Source organism: Chaetodon trifascialis, chromosome 6, assembly GCF_039877785.1.
Source record: "Chaetodon trifascialis isolate fChaTrf1 chromosome 6, fChaTrf1.hap1, whole genome shotgun sequence".
NCBI lineage: Eukaryota > Metazoa > Chordata > Actinopteri > Chaetodontiformes > Chaetodontidae > Chaetodon > Chaetodon trifascialis.
The window spans coordinates 32,296-50,239 of record NC_092061.1 but is presented as its reverse complement, the minus strand read 5'-3'; the positions used below and the strand labels follow the sequence as shown (position 1 = coordinate 50,239).

General features: G+C 42.7%; 1 protein-coding gene across 1 annotated transcript in view; it reads left to right on the top strand.

Annotated features, from left to right (window-relative positions):
* The window catches only part of LOC139332018 (formin-binding protein 1-like), a 35,007-nt gene that overhangs the window by 16,485 nt on the left and 578 nt on the right, over window positions 1-17,944 (top strand). Inside the window, exons 6-17 of the mRNA XM_070963678.1 lie at window positions 408-503; window positions 2,430-2,444; window positions 4,270-4,398; window positions 4,495-4,641; window positions 5,770-5,946; window positions 6,056-6,247; window positions 8,554-8,568; window positions 8,706-8,815; window positions 9,315-9,447; window positions 13,174-13,319; window positions 13,421-13,557; window positions 14,849-15,007. Coding sequence (XP_070819779.1) covers window positions 408-503; window positions 2,430-2,444; window positions 4,270-4,398; window positions 4,495-4,641; window positions 5,770-5,946; window positions 6,056-6,247; window positions 8,554-8,568; window positions 8,706-8,815; window positions 9,315-9,447; window positions 13,174-13,319; window positions 13,421-13,557; window positions 14,849-15,007 — 1,456 coding nt within the window. The remainder of the gene's footprint in view (window positions 1-407; window positions 504-2,429; window positions 2,445-4,269; window positions 4,399-4,494; window positions 4,642-5,769; window positions 5,947-6,055; window positions 6,248-8,553; window positions 8,569-8,705; window positions 8,816-9,314; window positions 9,448-13,173; window positions 13,320-13,420; window positions 13,558-14,848; window positions 15,008-17,944) is intronic.

Genomic DNA, 17,944 nt, shown 5'->3' with positions numbered 1-17,944 from the left:
CTCCTTGAGGACTTCTGCCTCCGACAGGGGAAAGTACGCCGCTCTGGTTGCCATGGTGAATCGGTGAATCTGTGAACGATGGCGGGGTCTGTTTGAGGAAGCCGTGTGCACATACTGATCCAGGATAGGTTTCACTTGGCTTGTTGAATCCGTGTCTGCTCATCCTGGCTTGGTCTTTGTGCAACCGATTAAGCCTGGATGCTCATGTTTTGGATTGGTTGAACTCAGCTCAGTCACTTCCTGGATGTCTTAATCCTATTTTTGTGCAACAGGCCCCTGCTAACTTTGGGACCATACCCATCAATACATATGACACAACGCTTTTCAGTTAATATCCAAATATACTGACCATAACCAGTTAAAAAAAGAAGAAATTTATTGATTTGTTGTTTCTTTTTGTTGTTCAGAGTAAACGTCGGTTTGAGCGTGATTGTAAGGAGGCTGAGCGCGCTCAACATGTCTCCGACAGGATTGACCTTGACAACAAGACAGATGGAGAGAAGGTGGATGAACATACATTAATTTTAAATATAACCATGCTGTGCTTCAAGTCAAGTAAAGCAAAAATATATCAGACAAGGTGGAGGAGAAGGAGGAGGAGGTGAAACGAGTATCAGCGAGTGAGGTTATGTATATGATGACTAACGATAATATTTGACAGTTATTCGTCAGCTGATTACAATTGCAGTCATTCATTTGGCAGACGCTTTTATCCAAAGCGACGTACAGATGAGATTTTCATACATCACAAGCAAAGTTCAACAAAAGGAGTCAGTCCCCTAAACCTCTCTGGAGTTTGGTAACTTGTTCGACCACCTGGAAACCAGAGAAGAAAAGAGCCTAGCCAGAGACTTAGGGGTTTTTGGAGGTGGCAACACCAGGCACCATTCCTGGGCAGAGCGTAGTGAGCAGGAGGGAGCATAAACCTGAATGAGGTAGTTCAGGTAGGTTGGAACTGGGAGCCAGTGGAGGGATATGAACAGTGGAGTGACGTGTGCTCTTTGGGCTGGTTGAAGACCAGACGCGCCGTCACATTCTGGATCATCTGCAGGGGTTTTATTGAGCATTTAGCAAACTGATAACCACGCAGCTGTGATTAAGCTAATGTTTGTAGCGCATGAGTGAAGCAGTTGATAACAATCAATACAATCAACACGCATCTCTCACAAACTGACTGAGACAAGATGAAGTGATGATGTTTATTTCACTTATTTAATACCTGATGTCTGAGTCAAAGGCAGCTGGACTCTTAAGATCCTGCTTACTCTGAGTCACTTCATGTTTCTCGGGTGAATCAGATCTCTAAACAGTTCAGCATAAATACATCCAAGAAGTGTTCAAGATGGATTAAAACCTGATTGTTGGGGAAGGTTAGGAAACCACTGCTGGAGGAGGTTGGAGACTCTTTCTGTCCAGATGTTGAGAAGGTGTAACTCGCCTGTAAGCATTCCTCCTCCCACAGTGTAACTGTCAGAGAGCAATCTGTGGGAATATCTATCGACTGTGTTAATACAGTCACAGTTTCCCCTCTGCTAACAGCAGCTAAAGCTACGCTAAAATTACTCCGAAACAAGCCTTTCGTTCTCATCAAAGCAAAAAGGAAAAGTGTTCTTGTCAATTCGACACATACAATCAAATGGCCTACCGTCTGATCCTTGATCAGTTCAACCACTAAATGGGTAAAGGGGAGTATGATCTGATCTGTATGAGGGAGTGGCTCTATAACTTCACTGCTAAAGGTCAGAGGCTCTTCATTTGGTGTTTTTGTCAGGTGCATTAGCACCTCCTTCAGGATTGGAGGAGTATTGTAATCAGATTTTTGACCAACAGATGCAAATGTGTGTTGGAATGTAAAATGAAAACGTCACATGTATTTTATCTTACACCAGACTCTTGAAGTAACAGTTAGAAATGGTCTTTCAGTCTTTTTCAGTTCTGAATGCTGTTTCACCTTTATAGCATTATATACATTTACAATTACAATCAGTCACTTTATCCAAAGCGACATACATGTGAATTCACACAACGATGGCACAGCATCAGGGGCAGTTTTTGGGGTTCAGTATCTTGCCCAAGGATACTTCAGCATGTGGACTGCTGAGGCCAGGGATCGAACCACTGATCTCCTGATCGGTGGAGGACCGCTGTACCTCCTGAGCCACAGCCGACAAAGTGACACCTGGCTGCCATGTAGCAGTCGTTAGATTCACATGACTCTGTTGTGTCACAATCAACAACAGTGCCTGAAGAAGAACTAATGAAAAATATTTCTCATATGATTTCATCAACACATTAGAGAGCAAAGTTTATGTTTTGGTTCAACATCAGTGCTGATATTTAACTAACTCCTGTCTGTCTGTCTGTCTGTCTGTCTGTCTGTCTGTCTGTCTGTCTGTCTGTCTGTCTGTCTGTCTGTCTGTCTGTCTCAGCGCTGCTCTCTCAAGGTAAGCTGCTTTCATACATTTATTATAAACTCAGCTACTGCGTCTGAAGTCATTAACTCCTTCCTGCTGGCTGACGATGGATATCTGTATAGAGGACTAAATATATATATATTGAGCTCATCGGCAGAATGAAAAAACATTTCTCGGGAGATTTTCTCTCCATCATTGCTGTTGCACAGTTAAAATGTGCCAGATCATTATCAGCTGGTGGACTATCACATATTTATGATAACTATATATTGTACTGAGTCTATTTTCCAAAATGAATAGAGAAATTTTGGCAGTTTGTGTTGTGATGTGCTGCCTTGCTCATATTTTACATATCTCATACCACAACTCATGGATTTGGCTTGTTCCCGTCGTTATAAAGAAGAACAAACTATACTTGATCGAAGTTACTTCTTGATAATATTCTTTATGAAACAGCTGTTGGAGATGTGTGGAAATGCCACCCAACATCAATCTGTCTTTCTTTGTGTTAACAATCACTCAAAAAATTTTGATTAGTAGAAGAAATAGAATTACTGCACAGAGAAGGCATTGTCAACTTGTAAGTGAAAAGGTGAAGATGATGCTAGGCTTTAATATTCATATTTACCACAGATACTTTCCTACATACATCATTTCAGAATTCTGTGTGAACAATTAAGTCAGATAATGTGTCAAATTACACCACCTCCTGGGGAAACTTGGACATGGCACAATTTTGACTTAGACTTTGCTTTATTTATCCCAATTGGGAAATTCTTTTGTTGCAGCAGCAGGTTAAACATAGACATAGACATAAACATAGAATATATACAATAAAGAAGAATAAGGATGAGAATAAAACTAGTCATTTGTAGACTGCTTTTCAGTGTGCATCATGGGACACTTTGACTCAACTATATATGGTGCAGTAATTCCCAAAATAGATTCGGACAGAAATATGAGTTTCTAGTTCAGTTCTCTTTGAATTAGAATCCTTTTGCATGAAGAATGGATGAAATTCCCCCAAAACAAGAACTGAAAGACACTTAGCTGGCTACAAATATTCAAAACAAGCTGCAATACTTGCCAAAGTGGGTTTTACTAAGTACCGACCATGCAGGGTGCCCAAACTTTTGTTTTGTAAATATAAAAGATGGAAATAAAAAAGTAATCTTGTCTAAAACATTAAAGAAATTGGTTAAATCTTTAACTATGCAGAGAAACAGAAATTTTGACCCAGATTACCCATACCACATACCACATATGTGGTCCACTGTATTCACAATATAGCAGACTATATATTTACTTTTTAGCAGACTATATATTTACTAAATAACTGTAAATATAACCTAACCCTAACAAGAATATTTTCACTATATACTAGTAGCGGGACGAACCACACACCACCACTGACTCAGCTCAGGCACAAAAAAATTTAAATAAAAGAAAGTTAAAATTACCAAAGCCTGGGATTTATTAACATAAAGACATACAAACAGCCAAGGCAATTAATCAAAGCTAACAAAAGACATACGGTCAAAACACAACACAAAATCCCAGGCTGAGAGGCGGCCAGACCACCAGTACCCATACCAGAAGCCTCTCTTATGATGCAGGCACAGTAGCTTTTATGCCCTTCAGTCCCAGGCCAGGGGCAATCAGATGTAGCACACCTGTACAGAGCTTGCTCTTCACACAACTCCCTGTAAAAACACTAACTGTGTTCTTTATATTAGTTGTTTTTGTTTGGATTAAACAAACAAGATATAATATCTTAATTGCTGAGTTGAGTGAAGGTGTTGGTAGATATATTTGGTGGAAATCTCTCAGTGTTTCCTTTGTTTACTGGTTTCAGGCTCGTCAGACGGCTCAACAGAAAAAACAAGCTGCTGATGAATCCAGGAAAGACTACGTTACCAGTTTAAACCAATTTAACCAGGACCAGCACCAGTACTACCACACACTGGTACCAGTTATATACCAGGTAAACTAGCAGTCCCACACAGTGCTACCACTTACATACCAGGTAAACCAGGCTCAGTCCAACAGAGTGTATTATTTTCTGTTTCTGTGTTTGCAGCGTATCCAGGATATGGAGGAGCGGCGGATAGAGAGAATCTGTGAAGCAATGCGTTCATCAGCGGAGGCTGAGAGAAAAGTTCTCCCTGTTGTGAGTCGCTGTCTGGATGCCATGATGGATGCTGCTGAGAGCATCCAGCCCAGAATGGTGAGTCTCCTCTGGGCTAAAATCTAAAAAATGTTGGTAGTTTGCTGGCCATAGATCGATCTAAGATACTGAAGTCTCTGGATGCTTTGAGACTGCACTGCATATAAAAAGAAGTGAAGTTGAGAATCCTTTGTTGATCCTAGTTGTGGATAAGTACACCAGCTCATCACTCTCATACAGATTCTGGAGGTCTCAGGGGACTTTGTCCATCAGGTCTTCAGACAGCAAACACTCTTTCATTAAAGCAAAACAAAGTTGTGTGTTAGTCAGTTATCAGTGACACTGAAGGAATTGCTATTCAGAGACCTAAAGCTTAGTGTGGTGGCAAGATCTGTAATAAAGGGCTCAGAAACAAGAGAATGTCTTTCTGGTGTTTATTATCACACTTGCAAGTGTGTGCAAACAACTTTCAACAGTGTTTCAGGCTGTGCATCTTTTGTACATTATTTAGTGAGACCACCTTGATAGAAGTGACTGTAATCTGCCATTCCTAAACAGACAGTCTGCAGCTGCATCTTTGAATCATGTCCTTGCTAATAAGTTTCAACACAGTCTCACACACACAATAATGAGACCACCCTAGCATAACAAGACAACCCTGCCTATATGCAATATTCAATACACTCAGTCTGTGGGGACTTGGTTTTGGAACCAAAGGGTGACCAGTTCAAATCCAGCACAGACCACAGTATAGAGTGCTGACTGGTTGCTAGGATGGTGCCAGTCCTCCTCCTGGGCACTGCTGAGGTGCCCTTGAGTAAGGTTATGAATCCCGAACTGCTCAGAGGTTGCCACTATGTGGCAGGCCTATCAGTCTGGGTCTTGTGTGTGTGCTTGTCATTCTACCATCTGAGCCACAGCTGCCTCTGTAGCTTGACCTTTCATCATGATACACTTGCCACACTGTTTGTGGCAGCTGCCAGTGAGATCCAGGTAGCCGTCGCTGTTTTTGGCAGCTAAACCAAACTTGCTGAGGAACACCGCAGCATGCAGTTGAAAGCTTTGAAAAAGTGGATGCTTTGTTGAGAATTTGTTTGTGAAATTCCAACATAAATGATATTATTGTGTCACTCAGGGACATTTCAGTTTGTGTTTGTGTCTTTTTTAAATGTACGTGCGTGCATGTAGGACACCCGTCAGGTGGTGGAGGTGTACAAATCAGGCTTTGAACCTCCAGGTGATGTAGAGTTTGAGGACTATAGTGCCACCATAAGGAGAAGCATCTCTGAATCCAGTTACCTCGACAACCGAACAGAGGGGCGGAGACACAGCAGGAAACTGTGGCCCTTTATAAGAAAAAACAAGGTGTGCAACAAAAGATACACACACACACACACACACACACACACACACACACACACACACACACACACACCCCTGGCTGTAATGACCATGCCTCTCTCTCTCTCTCCAGCTGTTGACCCTCCTCTCCTCCCCCCGGCAGCCTCCTCCTCCACCTCCAACCTCGCCTTCACCAGGGGGTGTGGTCAGCAGTCCCCAGTCCCCGCCCCCTGCCTCTAGGGAACCAATCACACAGCGACTAAATGACCTCATGACCTCTGGCTCCAGAACCAGGAAACAGTGTCTGCGCAGCCTTAAGAGAGGGGTATACATACACCCACAAGTGTATATACATGTGTACACATCTACATGTGTAAAGCCTGACCACATCAGCAATGATAACTATAACAATAACTACAAATGTATCATTTATAAAATCATTCTAACTCAAGATAAAGTCCTGAAGATTGAAGTCCACCAACATGTCCACAGTTTTAAGCGTGTTCAGCTCCAGGTTATTCTGACTGCAGTAGAGGACCAGTTGTTCCACTTCCTGTCTATATGCAGACTTGTCGCCGTCTTGGATGAGGCCGAGGACCGTCTGCAGACTTCAGGACTTTAACAGATGGATCTCCTAAGGGGCAGTCATGAGTGTAGATGGAGAAGAGCAGAGGGGAGAGCAGACATCCCTAGAGGACTCCAGTGCTGATGATTCAGGTGCTGGATGTCACTTTCACCAGCCTCACCTGCTGCTTCCTGTTTGTCAGGAAGTTTGTTATCCACTGACAGGTGGAGGCTGGAACAGTGAGCTGGGGGAGTTTAGATTGGAGGATTTCTGGGGTGATGGTATTCAATGCTTAGCTGAAGTCCTCAAACAGTATCCTTGCATATGTCATGGGACTGATGTAGTTCAGTCCCATGTTGACTGCGTCCTCCCGTGACCTCTTTGCCTGGTAGGCAAATTGAAGGGAGTCCAGCAGGGGGCCTGTGATGTCTTTCAGGTCAACACCAGTCTCTCAAACAAACTGAGAGCAATCTGAAAAGTAGTATTTAAACCAGTTTAGGACAGTTCCCTTAATGCTAATGAAGTGTTCCAGTCTCTGCAATAGGATGCCATGGTCAATGGTGTTGAATGCAGCACAAAGATCTAATAAGACGAATACAGAGACAAGTCATTTGTAACTTTATCCAGTGCTCCCTCTGTGCTGTGATGCACTCTAAATCCTGACTGGAAATCCTCAAATAAAGAATTTTTGAGAGAAAGGGAAGGTTGGATATCGGTCTATAGTTGGCTAAAACCCCTGGATCAAGAGTAGGCTTTTTGAGTACCGGTTTTATCACGGCTACTTTAAAGGACTGTGGTACGTAGCCTGTTGATAAAGAGAGACTGATCATGTCTAATAAGGAAGAGTCAATTAAAGGTAGAACTTCTTTAAATAGCTTAGTCCGGATGGGGTCTAAAATACAGGTAGATGATTTTGATGATGAAATTAGTTGGTGAAGGTCGACAGGTGTAAAACAGTCTAAAACAGTTTCTACAGTTTCTGTGTTTGAAGACAAAACAGTACCTGTTGACGGCAGGAGTCGATGAATTCTGTCTCTAATAGTTAGAATTTTATCATTAAAGAAGCTCATGAAGTCATTACTGTTCAGAGCTAAAGGAATACATGGTTCAACAGAATTATGGCTCTCTGTCAGCCTGGCTACAGTGCTGAAGAGAAACCTGGGATTGTTCTTATTTTCCTCTATTAGTGCAGAGTAATAGGCTGCCCTGGCACTGCGGAGGGCTTTCCTGTATATTTTAAGACTGTCTTGCCAGGCGGACCGAAATTCTTCCAAATTGGTAGAACGCCATTTCCTTTCTACTTTTGTGAAGTTTGCGGGTTTGGGGGGTATACCATGGAGCTAAGTGTGGAGGAGCGAGGTCTCACATAAAAGAGATCAGGGAGCTGGACAAAAGGGAGCCAGATGACATGGACCTTTAAGGTCCTTGGGGGCCTCACTCTTCTTGCATGGGCCATCCTGAAAGCTAGCAGGCTGTGGTTGACATGGCTGGGAAATGGGCTGAGGCTTGGGATGATAGCTGGGACCCTGAGGCTGACAGGCTGCTAACAGACTTCATGCTAAGCCCAGCATTGGAGCTACTGGAGGATTTAGCCAACAATTCAGCTGTGCCTGGAGCTTCTGAAAACCAGGGCTTCAAGTAGAAAGCTTGTTCAAAAGAGGTTATGGCCCTCAGCTTGTCCTTGAAACCTACTTCAAAAGCAATCTCCTCATTCTCAGCCTCATCTCCTGAACCCTCTCCAACTGAGAAATCATGTCCATTTCTGCCACATCAGTGTGGATACTCACATTGTTATTGTTGTTTTATCACTCTTGGTGTGGACAGCAGTGTAAACTCGTATATGCATATACAATGTGTACAATTGTACAAAGGTATACAGTATGTCTACACATGTATATACTGTATGTATGCTAATATGTATCAACACAAGTGTATGTATACATATATATCTATCTGTGTGTGTGTATGCCCGTACAAGTGTACACACACACATATATTGTGTATTAATCCAAAACTGTGTTTTTAATGTTGTCATGTTTCCTTCACACTCCTCTCTGATTGGACAGCTGTCACTCAAACTGGTCAGTAACACACATCTTTCTGTGAAATTATATATGTGTATTAAACCACATTTACTGTTATCAGTGTGTGTTACTGTAATGGAGTAGAACATGATATAATATGACATATTATAATGTATAGATGTGTTTTGTTGTAGGGGTCCGGTCCTGCAGACTGCAGTCATCTTCCTCCTGAACAGAGACGAAAGAAACTTCAAGCCAGAATCAACAACATCAACCAAGAGATCCAGAGAGAGAGAGAGCAGAGGTACACACACATATACAGTACATGTGCACATGTATGTATATACACACATATACACACACTGAATGCATACTTGCTATATGCACTATGCAGGCATACTGAGCAGGAGTCTACGAAGCTCCTCTGCTCCAGACGACTCACTACTCCTTCACTGCAAAAGGGCCCAGCTACCTCTGATGTCTTTTATTGCTTATTGATTCTCAACGCAGCACATGAAGCAGTTGAGCTTAAGTTGGAGTTGTTGAAGATGGAGTCACTGAAGGTGGAGTTCCACAGAGTCGTGGTCTACCTCCTCTGTTCTTTTTGGCGTATATGAATGACTGGAATCTGTTCAGAGTCACATATAGGTTTATTAATAAAGTGAAATTTGTGAAATTTAAAGCTGTTTATTACATCAGCCATGCATGAATATGAACTCATATTCATATGATGGGAATGGGTAGAAAAAAGCCTTCAGTCATGTTGTCCTGTGTATTTGACATTGTGTAACATGCTGTTTCAGAGATGCTCTGTTGAAGATGAGGGAGGTGTATGAGCGAAGTCCTCAGATGGGTGACGCAGGCAGTTTGGAACCTCGACTGGAGGAAGTAAAACAAAGTCTACAGAAATTGGAGGATGAGCTGAGGAGGAACCAGGTTTATGCTACAAATAACATTTCTAAACATAGTGCACACACAACATACATACACTGTACTATATATACGTACTATACACACACACATACATGACACACACACACACACACACACACACACACACATATATATATATACACACACACACACACACACACACACACACACACACACACACACTTGTATGTATGTGTGTGTGTGTGTGTGTGTGTGTGTGTGTGTATATATATATATATATCTCCACAATCTCAATGTCCAAACCCTGGATGCTGACCAATTACAAATATAATTGTAATTGTTGTAATTGTAATTGCATGCTCCTTACAGCTTTCCCCTAAGCAGCGATGGTTGGATTGTGTCGGAAGCACTAGAAAAGTCAAAAAACATGACCCTCACTGTGCTCCCAGTATTCTCCAGCTGAGAAAGGGATCTGTGAAGCAGGTGACTGCATCCTCCACACCAATGTCTGGTTGATATGCAAACTGTAGGGGGTCCTGCTTCTGAAGTGACGGAGGGGGTTCACTGTGATCCTTTCCATCGTCTTCATCAGTTTGGAAGTTAAGACCACTGGCCTGAAGTGGTTGGGCTCCATGGGATGTCTTTGGGACTGCAGCCACACAGGAGGTTTTCCACAGGGCTGGAACTCTCTCCAGACTGAGGCACATATTGAAGATGTGCAGGAGGACCGCGCAGAGCAGATCTGCACAGTCCCTGAGCAGTCTGGATGATGCCATCTGGGCCTATAGCCATCCTTGCCTTCATCTTCCTGAGCTCCTTCCTCACCTGATCAGCTGTTATGGAGAGACTGGGGGGTGGCTCCTGTTGAGTGAGGTGGCGGGAGGTGAATGTAGTCTGTGAAGTGGAGCAGAGGGGTGTTAAGTGGTGTGAAGAGGGAGCTGCTGGTGTGAGGAATGTTGTGAAGGGGAAGGAGGGCGTGTGGAGAAATAATGGAGTCAGGTCTGGGCTCTGGTGAATGGAGGAAGGAACGGGGGTAGAATCAAATCTGTTGAAAAAACAGGTTCAGCTCATTTGCCCATTCCCAGTCTCCAGATTCTGGAGATTTCACCAGATTCACTGGTGTGGCCTGTTGTGGTTTTCAGGCCCCTCCAAACCTCTCTGGTGTTGTCCCCCTGAAGGTGTTTCTCCAGCTTCCTCCTGTAGCTGTCTTTGCCTCTCCATATCTCCCATTTCATCTCCATGTGCACCCTCCTCATCTTTGTTCCCTGATCTAAAGAACCTCTTCTCCTTATTCAGTGGGGCTTTCACAGTTCCAGGGACACTCAGGGTTTGCTGTTTGGGAAACACTGTACCTTCCTGGTAGGCAGCTTTTTCCATACAGAAGTTAATGCAGTCCATGATGTAGCTAGTTAACTGTCAGTGTCCTCCCATGTAGACAGCACAGCACTTCCCAGTAGGTAGTGTCAAAGCAGTCCCTCAGTGCCATGCTGGACTCCTCTGACCTTCTTCTCACATACCTGATGGTAGGTGGTTGTTTATTCACCAAAGGTATGTATGTAGGGAGCAGATGAACCAGGTTGTAATCAGAACAGCCCAGTCGGGGGAGGGGCGATGGACTGTAAGCATCCTTTGTATTTACATACAGTAAGGCCAATTCAATTCAATTCAATTCAATTCAATTCAATTCAATTCAATTCAATTCAATTCAATTCAATTCAATTTTATTTATATAGTGTCAAATCACTACAGAAGTTGTCTCAGGACACTTTCCATATAGAGCTGGTACAGACCAAAGTCTTTTTATCTACAGTGGCCCAACAATTCCCTCATGAGTAAGCACTTGGCGACAGTGATGAGGAAAAACTTCATTTTAAGTCCAGTGTTGTATTGTCTCTGATGTGGCATTTAACATACTGGGTGAAGGTGGGGAGAGTGGAGGACCGGGAAGCCTGATTGAAGTCACCGCAGATAAGGAGGAGGGCCTGGGGGACTACAGTGTGCCGGAGCTTGCATGCTACTGCTGCATTGGCTGATGGGGGGATGTACACCGTTATTGCAATACGTGTGAGAACTCCCTCGGAAGATAATATGGCCAAATGCTAATGGCTAACAGCTCAATGTCTCTGGTGCAGTGCTTCTCTCTTAATGTGCCCTGAGTTACACCATCTGTTGTTCACAAACATCACTATGCCTCCACCTTTCCTTTTTGCCACTCTCCTTCGCTCCCCTGTACGCTCTCAGCAGTTGAAGTCCGGCGTGATCTCCGTTAGCCATGTGTCGGCTAACACATCAGACTACACTCCCAGTGCTCCCTCTGCAGTCTGGTTAGTGCCGGTAGCTCTTCTATCTTATTTGGGAGAGGTCTCACAGACGGTATGGATGGAGTGTACTGTCTTTTCTTCTCACAGCACTTCGCTTCAGCTCTGCATCCCCTCCACCTTCTCCTTATGTCCTTGGGGATGTCTGGTCTTTCCACTGGGAGAATGCCTGCGTTGCCCAGCACTATTAGCTGTTCCTGTATATAAACAATGGAGCTGTGACTGAATGGATCTCCCAGTGTTGTTTCAAGTAATCCAAGAAAGAGTAAAAAGCAAATCACTAGTCTTACCAGTTGTACACCCATATGTACGCACGATCAACTGAGACTAGTGACGGAAGAAACACAAGAAAAACACTCTAAGACAAAGAAAAATGGCCTTAACTGCTGTAACAAGCTACCACTTGTGCGGTGCCATCTTTTTTTTTTTTTTTTTTTTTTTTTAAATAAAACAAACAAACAATTCAGGTTCATTTCTTTTCTGTTCAGACACTAACAAATCTCTTATGAAACATTTTATCATTTTTCACTTTTAATTACAACCCAGATTCCAAAACTGTTTGGATGGTGTGTTGGGACATGTGCAACAAAAGACTGGGAAGTAAGGTAAACAGGCTCACTGGTAACAGGTGATAGTATCATGATTGGGTATGAAAGGGGCATCCTGGAAAGGCTCAGTTGTTCACAAGCGAGGTTCACCATTTTGCAAACACATGATTGGATAAAGGAGGTTAATACATGGTCGCAGGAAAACTTGAGAAAGTGATGGTAAACTCAGTTTGACTGCAAATGATTATGTTGTTATTGATGTTTTCAAACACTGTCCTGACTCTTTTGGAATCAGGGTTGTAGCAACGATCAGCATTTTATCACCTCCACGTGTTTGGTTGTGTGTCTATCTATGTGTGTGTGTGTGTGCATGCAGCTCGTCTCACAAAAAACTGGACGCGTCAATTTATATTTTTGTGCACATTTGCCACTGTATGCTGAAGGACATCTTGTGGATGCACTGATTCGCAGTTTTTGAAAAAGCTGTCATATTGACTGCTCTGTTTTATACCACTACTGAATGCTGACTCTTCACCCTTAACCAGCTGGTAGGGGCTGCACGTGATCAACAACTGCTTCACCCACATGTCCCCGAATACACCTGGTAGAGATCACTATATTGACTTCACTCTACTTGTTCAAACTGAATATAGAGTGAATTGAAATGGACAGGTACATGCAGGTGTTGCAAAAATGACTGGAAATTAATTACTGTAGTTTCATAAAAATCACACTCGTTTCTGGCTCATTCCTCTTCAGTCAAATCTGAGTGAAGAGACTAAGCAGATGACTGCAAATGAGCAGAATTCGGAGAGATGCTGCTTCTCACGCTGTCTCCCGCTCTGTGACTTAATCTGTATGTGTTAATGTGTATGTTAATGTGTGTTGGTGTGTTTGTGCAGGCCTGGCTGACAGAGACTGACAGCAGACCCTCTGATCATAGCAGTAGACGACAGAGTGGAGGTTGTGGGTTAAATTCCCAGGTGACAACACCAGGCAGCAGCAGCCTGAAACAGCTGGACAACCGCAGTCCAGCCAGCAGAGAGAGGTACTAATTATTGATTATTGATTACCGATTTTAGATTATTGAGAACATTTTCCAACATACAGACTCATTGTTTCTAAACATTATTCTCTCTCTCTCTTCAGCCCTGATGGCAGCTACACTGAGGACCACAGTGCAGAGCTCCACTTTAAGTCTCGCAGTTCAGAGTTTGATGATGACTTTGATGATGAAGAACCATTGCCAAGTATTGGCACTTGCAAGTCCCTTTACCCATTCCAAGGTACTTTGATGTTATTTTACTGAACTAGCTCCTACTGTCAGTACATCACCTCGCATACAGGCACACAGTGATCTCATCTGGGCTAACCATTAGTTTTAATGCAGATTACAAGAGTTTTACTGTGCTATGCCTGTATCAAACAGACTTCTTTGATTGAGAGTAAAACCCTAGAGCTGGTATGGAATCAGCATTCACATCTATCAAGACGGTTGACAGAGATGAGTCGTCACCTCATTGTGAGCTTTCCCAGATGGTACATGTTTGATTTTCTGATTGCCAAAAACTAGATATGCTTGCAGTTGGGGGACTGTATCCAATGAATGCACAGAGACAGGATCTATTGACAGGGCAGGAACAGTATCCAATAAGAGCACGAGGACAGCGTTCAATATGAGTGCTTTTTGTGAAGCTTGTCTGATCTAGCAACAACAACTTGTTAAGGGCTAGCCTTAAGTATTAATAATTTCAGGACTCAAATTAACAGACCAATACAAAGACAATTGCCAGAAATAGGTAATTCATAGGTAATTCAATTTATTTGCAAAAAGGAAAACCTGAAGTGCACTCAAACTGAGTGGAAATAGCAAAGAAAGTATACTGGAGAACTGGCAGAGGCAGAGAGGCACACCGAACGGGACTGAAGACACTGAAACAGAGAGCACAGATAAACATGGAGTCCAAAATACAACATAATAATCTACAGGAAAATCCTGGACGATATCTTAGTTTTTCTTTTCTCAAGTGCTCACACAGAAAATAGGATGACCACAAGGTTGAGATCAGGACGATCTGGCAGCCACGAGTCCAGAAAGCCTCTCCTAAGTACTGCCAGCATTAAGGCTCTAACACACCTCAGGTGTGCAGGTAATCAGACATGGCCAGTTGAGCACGAGGAAGACACACACAGTCTCAGACAGAACGGGGGGGACAGACAAATAGACAAATAACACTAGGGAAAAGGGGAAAGAGAAAAACACTAGGAGAAGACAAAAAGCAAATCCTAACACAACTAAGGGTTGTGGGACACTGAATGAGTTAATTATCTGAAAGTCAAGTTCAAGTTCATCAACACAAACGACAACCTCCCTCCACCTGTGTGTTTTTACTAGAGACAGTAGTCTTTTCAATCTTTTTAAAAACCTACTTCACACAATTGTAATAGAAAAATCATTCGATTTTTGGCCCCAAGTCATTTTGATTACCCAGACCACATGCTGAGTTCTCTTCTGGTTCGACTGGGTTCCATTCTGGTTCTCTGTGGTGTGAACATGTTGCTGTTGATCTTCTGCAGGTCAGAATGAAGGCACACTGTCAATGGTGGAGGGAGAACTACTTTCTGTAGTGGAAGAGGACAAAGGTGACGGCTGGACCAGAGTACGGAGGAACCTTGAGGAGGAGGGATATGTCCCCACCTCCTACATCAAAGTCTTCCTGGACAGCAGTGCCAAAGGTGCCATGACCTACATTTGACCTTCACATCACCTAAATTTGACCTTCAAATGACCTACACATGAAGTTCTACACAAGAGCTACACATGACCTACATATGATCTACAGCTGACCGTAATATGACCTTTTAATGACCTGAATCTAACCTCAGTTTGACTGTTAAATGACCGCAATGTGACAATACGTGACCTCTTGTCAAACACGTACAGATGATGGTCTTTGACCTCCAGATGAACTTTGACCTTTCTTATGTAAACCTCAAGTAATCCTTCCCACTTGATGACATCTGTGAACTCTGAGCTTTGCCCTGTGAATGTCAAGACATTAGTTGATGTGGTCACAGCAGCAGCTTGTCTGTATCTATATGTGCTCTGCCTGTCTGTGTGCTGAGGTTTTAATGCTGTATTTTGTTTTCTGAGGAAAACTACCTGTGTGACACACCTGTACAACTGTAGGGCAGGTGTGTCTGATCTCAGGCTCTGTCTCCATGGGGGCATAGCCTACAGAGGTATGTCTGTCAGAGAACTGAACCTGCCTTCTCACACCTTCTGCAGAGACCAGACTGATGCACTCAGGTGCTCCTGAAACACCTGGTCACATGCTCACATGCTCATGACTAGATGCTCTGAGCAGTGACCGGTGTGCAGTGCACTGTGGGATGCTTAAGATAATTGCTGTCTTTAATGACAGGCAGTAGATGTCTGTGAAGATTCTCGGTCATGGTTAACCAATGAGAGTTGAATCTAGGGCAACGGTACTTGGTTGTAGAAACATGAAAATGTTTCGCCTGTCAGCCAAGTTGCCTCTTCAGTTTAAACTGACTGTTGGGGAGTCCCAGGTATTTACCATGTGTGGGGCTGTTGTTAAAGTCACTGATACCACTGGTGTTGTTCGTGCTCCTGGCTGTGTACTGTACTGAGTGCTTTGAGTTATCACTCAAGGCCAACTGTGAGTGGTTGTTAAGTGGTGTCATAGACCTCCTCCTCTGTTCAGGGATGGTTTCTCTATGTCTCTGCTTTTTCCACAAGAAAGTATTCAGGCCAGAGGAAAGCACATACTTGTATATCGCAGAAACTAAACACAGTTGGCCTCGGGTGACTCCAACGACTGCCGTTACACAGTCAGGAGCACTAACGACCCAAGTGGTTTCAACTACTGTGGTGGCAACTCCACAAATGTTAAACAACTGAGACTCCCCACCAGCCAATTAGACCTGAAGAAGCCCCTTGGGTGAGAGGTGAAATGTTTTTTTTTTTTCAAGTTTCTACAATCAAGGAAGCTGCCCTCGATTCAACCGTGTTTAGACAGGCAGTGGTTCTTTGTCTATCTTTTTTGAAATGTCATGAGTTGAACTACAGTTCACATCCAGAGTCACTTCCAGACCAGTTCAATCCAACGGACCTCAAGAAGTCTTTAGGAGCTAAATTTAAAGCAGCACCCAGCATCTGTTTCAAATCAACCAGCATCAATGGTGGAGATTTTGAGACTGTACTCCCAAGTTTGGACTCCAGAGTCAAACTTACCAAGTTCAATCTCCTGAGTACTTCAGTATGAACTTGTTGTATTGTGTATTTTTTTAATCTGATCATGTGACACAGCTTCTGTTTTTATTGTATAGATCTGGATCTTCTGCTTCTGTTTGTCTATGAGATCAATATCTGTAACTGCAGAGTCTGTCCTGGATGTCAAGTTTAACTATCCATTCAGCCCACACCTTATGTGCTTTATTGAAATGTGCCAATGAGTTCACAGGATTCAAATATTGTTGTAAAAACATCCTACTTTTCACAAACAGACTTACTGTTTTACCGGCTGTCAAATGTCATTAGTGCTGATTTACAGTCAGATCTGGTCAATGATATCTGGAACCAGTGACTGACCCTGGATCCGTTCATCAGGTCAAACAACACATCAGCCATGTTGTAAATGTTATATGTGTGAAATAATTAGGATTTTAGAGATGTCAGAGAGGTTAAAGATGTTACAGGTATGAGAAATGTGAAGACATGTCAGAGGTGTGAGAAAGATCAGCTCAGAAAAATATTTTCTCATGAACCTGAATCTGTTTCATGCATGTCGTAATGTCATAAAACTGAGATCTCCATTATGAATGTTAAGTTGTGGATTTGGTCTCTGCTTACTGGTTGTTGTATTTCCGCCAGTTACACAATCAGTACCCAAACACATTAAACATATGAAACTGTGTCAGTGATGGAGGCTTATTGAAGAGCAGCAGATCAACTTCTCAACCACGACACCAGTATTTAAACACTGATGGTGATGATTAAAGTGTTTTCACTCAGACGATAAATCACCAATTCAGCAATACAATACTTGGCCAGAAGTCTGTGGAAACCAGGTACTTTTGAAATATCAATTATTGTGATTAATCAATAACAAAGCGAGTTGTACCTAACTGTGTGACACTGAGGTAGAGTCAGGAGACTAACAGGTAATAAACAGATTGAAACCTGTTGATTTTCAGTTTTTGTCACCAACATGAACCTTCAGTGTTCCATCACATTAAAAGTGAACCTGCTCAGAGTGTGTACACAGGTGTGTCAGACCTCATTAACTGGATCACCTGATGCTGAGCACATACGAAAAATGTATGAAATCAGTTATTTATTCTATAAACATGAAGCATCTTAATATTCACATCAGTCCCATTTATTCATTCAGTCGACTCTGCTTCATGTCTTTTTTCAGCTTCTCTCCATCTTTTTATTTCACATCATCGCCTACTAACTCCACCTCTGAAACATAACTGCTAACAGTTATTCTCATTACTGATTAATCTGCTCAATATTTTCTAAGTGAACCAATTCATTATTTGGCCTGTGAAATGTCAAAAGTGAAAAATGTCAATCTCAGTCCAAGGTGACAACTTGAGCTGTATCGTTTCCTTCAAAAGTCAAATGTATTCAGTTTCCCATTA